The 2,440-nt window shown below is 51.9% G+C and overlaps 1 protein-coding gene across 1 annotated transcript; it reads left to right on the top strand.

Moving 5' to 3' along the window:
* The first annotated feature begins 231 nt into the window (after positions 1 to 231).
* Positions 232 to 1,398, top strand: POU3F4 (POU class 3 homeobox 4). Its single transcript, XM_040999938.1, has one exon. The coding sequence runs from the start codon at positions 301 to 303 to the stop codon at positions 1,384 to 1,386; it is 1,086 nt and encodes a 361-aa protein (XP_040855872.1). The 5' UTR covers positions 232 to 300; the 3' UTR covers positions 1,387 to 1,398.
* The last annotated feature ends 1,042 nt before the right edge of the window (positions 1,399 to 2,440 follow it).

The following is a 2,440-nucleotide window of genomic DNA, read 5'->3' as shown; positions in this document are numbered from 1 at the left end:
AATCAAATGAACCACAGCCACTCAGCGCCAGGCAGCCAATGGAGCCGAAAGACTGATTCACTTCCTGCTTGGGTCTAGCTGAAACTCCCCAGCTAAACCAGCCTAATTTGGAACGCGAGCTCAGCCTCCCGAGCAGCTATTGGCTGGGCTCACGCCTGGTCAGCCCGAGACACGCTGCGATTGGCCGTGGCTGGTGCCGGTAACCTGCTCTGGCTGCTTTGGCTCCCCCGCACCGTAGATGTCAAAGGCTGAAGCAGCTCCCTTTGCCACATTATAACTAGTAGGGGATCCTCATCCACCATGGCCACAGCTGCCTCGAATCCCTACAGCATTCTCAGTTCCAGCTCCCTGGTCCATGCGGACTCTGCGGGCATGCAGCAGGGGAGTCCTTTCCGCAACCCTCAGAAACTTCTCCAAAGTGATTACTTGCAGGGAGTTCCCAGCAATGGGCATCCCCTCGGGCATCACTGGGTGACCAGTCTGAGCGACGGGGGTCCGTGGTCCTCCACACTGGCCGCTAGCCCCCTGGACCAGCAGGACGTGAAGCCCGGGCGCGAAGACCTGCAGCTGGGTGCGATCATCCATCACCGCTCTCCACACGTAGCCCACCACTCGCCTCACGCTAACCATCCGAATGCCTGGGGGGCGAGCCCGGCTCCAAACCCGTCCATCACATCAAGCGGTCAACCTCTCAACGTGTACTCGCAACCGGGTTTCACCGTGAGCGGCATGTTGGAGCACGGCGCACTCACCCCGCCGCCGCCAGCCGCATCTACACAGAGCCTGCACCCGGTGCTCCGGGAGCCTCCGGACCACAGCGAATTGGGCTCCCACCACTGCCAGGACCACTCCGACGAGGAGACTCCAACATCGGATGAGTTGGAACAGTTCGCTAAACAATTCAAACAAAGAAGAATCAAGTTGGGCTTCACGCAAGCCGACGTGGGGCTGGCGCTGGGCACACTGTACGGCAACGTGTTTTCGCAGACCACCATCTGCAGGTTTGAGGCCTTGCAATTAAGCTTCAAGAATATGTGCAAGCTGAAGCCTCTGCTAAACAAGTGGCTGGAGGAGGCAGATTCGTCCACTGGGAGTCCGACCAGCATTGACAAGATCGCCGCTCAGGGCCGCAAGCGCAAGAAGCGAACCTCTATCGAGGTGAGTGTCAAGGGCGTGCTGGAGACCCATTTCCTCAAGTGTCCCAAGCCTGCCGCGCAGGAGATCTCCTCGCTGGCAGACAGCCTCCAGTTGGAGAAAGAAGTGGTGCGTGTCTGGTTCTGTAATCGAAGACAAAAAGAGAAAAGAATGACTCCACCAGGGGATCAGCAGCCGCACGAGGTTTATTCGCACACCGTGAAAACAGACACGTCCTGCCACGATCTCTGACTGGAGGAAGTGAGGAGGCAGCGGCCGCACTGGGAGCAGCGCGGATTTCTTTTTCTCTCCCTCTGTTCTTTTCCCTCTAACATTCTTTATTATTGCTATCTAGCACTCTTGCTCTGTCTCACTCTCCCCACCCTTCTCTCCTTGCTTTCTGTTCTATTTCTTTCTTGCTATTCTTTCTTCCAATTTCTTTCTCTCTTTCTCTCTTCTTCCTTCCTTTCTCTTTCTTCTTCCTTCCTTTCTTAACAGGGGATTCTACGTTGAGAAAGAAAAACAAAAAAACAAAAACAAAAACAAAAAAACAAAGTCATGCTCGTATTCAAGCTACTCAACGCTGATAGAATACTTAACATAAAGCAGTCCAGGCGGGAATCTCATATTCCCTGCTACACGGACAGTCCTTTCCAACCTTTTCTGCTCATCAGTACATATTGTTTACTGAGTAAGATTTGCTTGGGTCGCTCCTCTCTAGGAAGAGCAAGGAGTGGGATAATGTGGGGGGCGGGGTGGGGAGAGGGAGTGGGGTGGGAAGACAGATGTGTGCCTCTGAATAACCTTCCAGCGCCTTGGTTATAGCAGCTGTATTTCAGGTGAAATCTGTTTTACAATAGACTAGTTTTGCATTTTTTAAAACTTCTATAGCGTTTCTAAATGTCTGCGGTGTTTTACTACAAGCTGTACACAATATTTGTGAGATAATTTGTATCTAATCGACCACTCCACATTATTATTGCTATTATTATTATTCCTTCATTGAGCTGATGGTTTTTTAATTGCTTAGAAAGGGAGGGGAGGCTGGGAGGAGGAGGAGGGCAGATGCCTACCCACCCACCTACCCCTATCCCAAATAGTATGGAGAAGAGAGGATACAAAGGAGAGGGCTGATGTTGATGGTATTGGTTATATATAAAAATACATATATATATTTTTTTTCCGGGGGTGGAGTGCCTAAGATGGGCAGACTAGGCAACCTGATTGGGTTTGCAAACTAACAGCGGGAAGTAGAAGAAGCGATTTCGCAGTACTCCGGTCCTCCCTCCCGGAACTGTGGAACCCC

This window comes from Ochotona curzoniae, unplaced genomic scaffold, assembly GCF_017591425.1.
Source record: "Ochotona curzoniae isolate NIBS_2020 unplaced genomic scaffold, NIBS_Ocur_1.0 scaffold_1852, whole genome shotgun sequence".
Classification (NCBI taxonomy): Eukaryota; Metazoa; Chordata; class Mammalia; order Lagomorpha; family Ochotonidae; genus Ochotona; species Ochotona curzoniae.
This window is presented reverse-complemented; position numbering and strand designations above follow the sequence as displayed.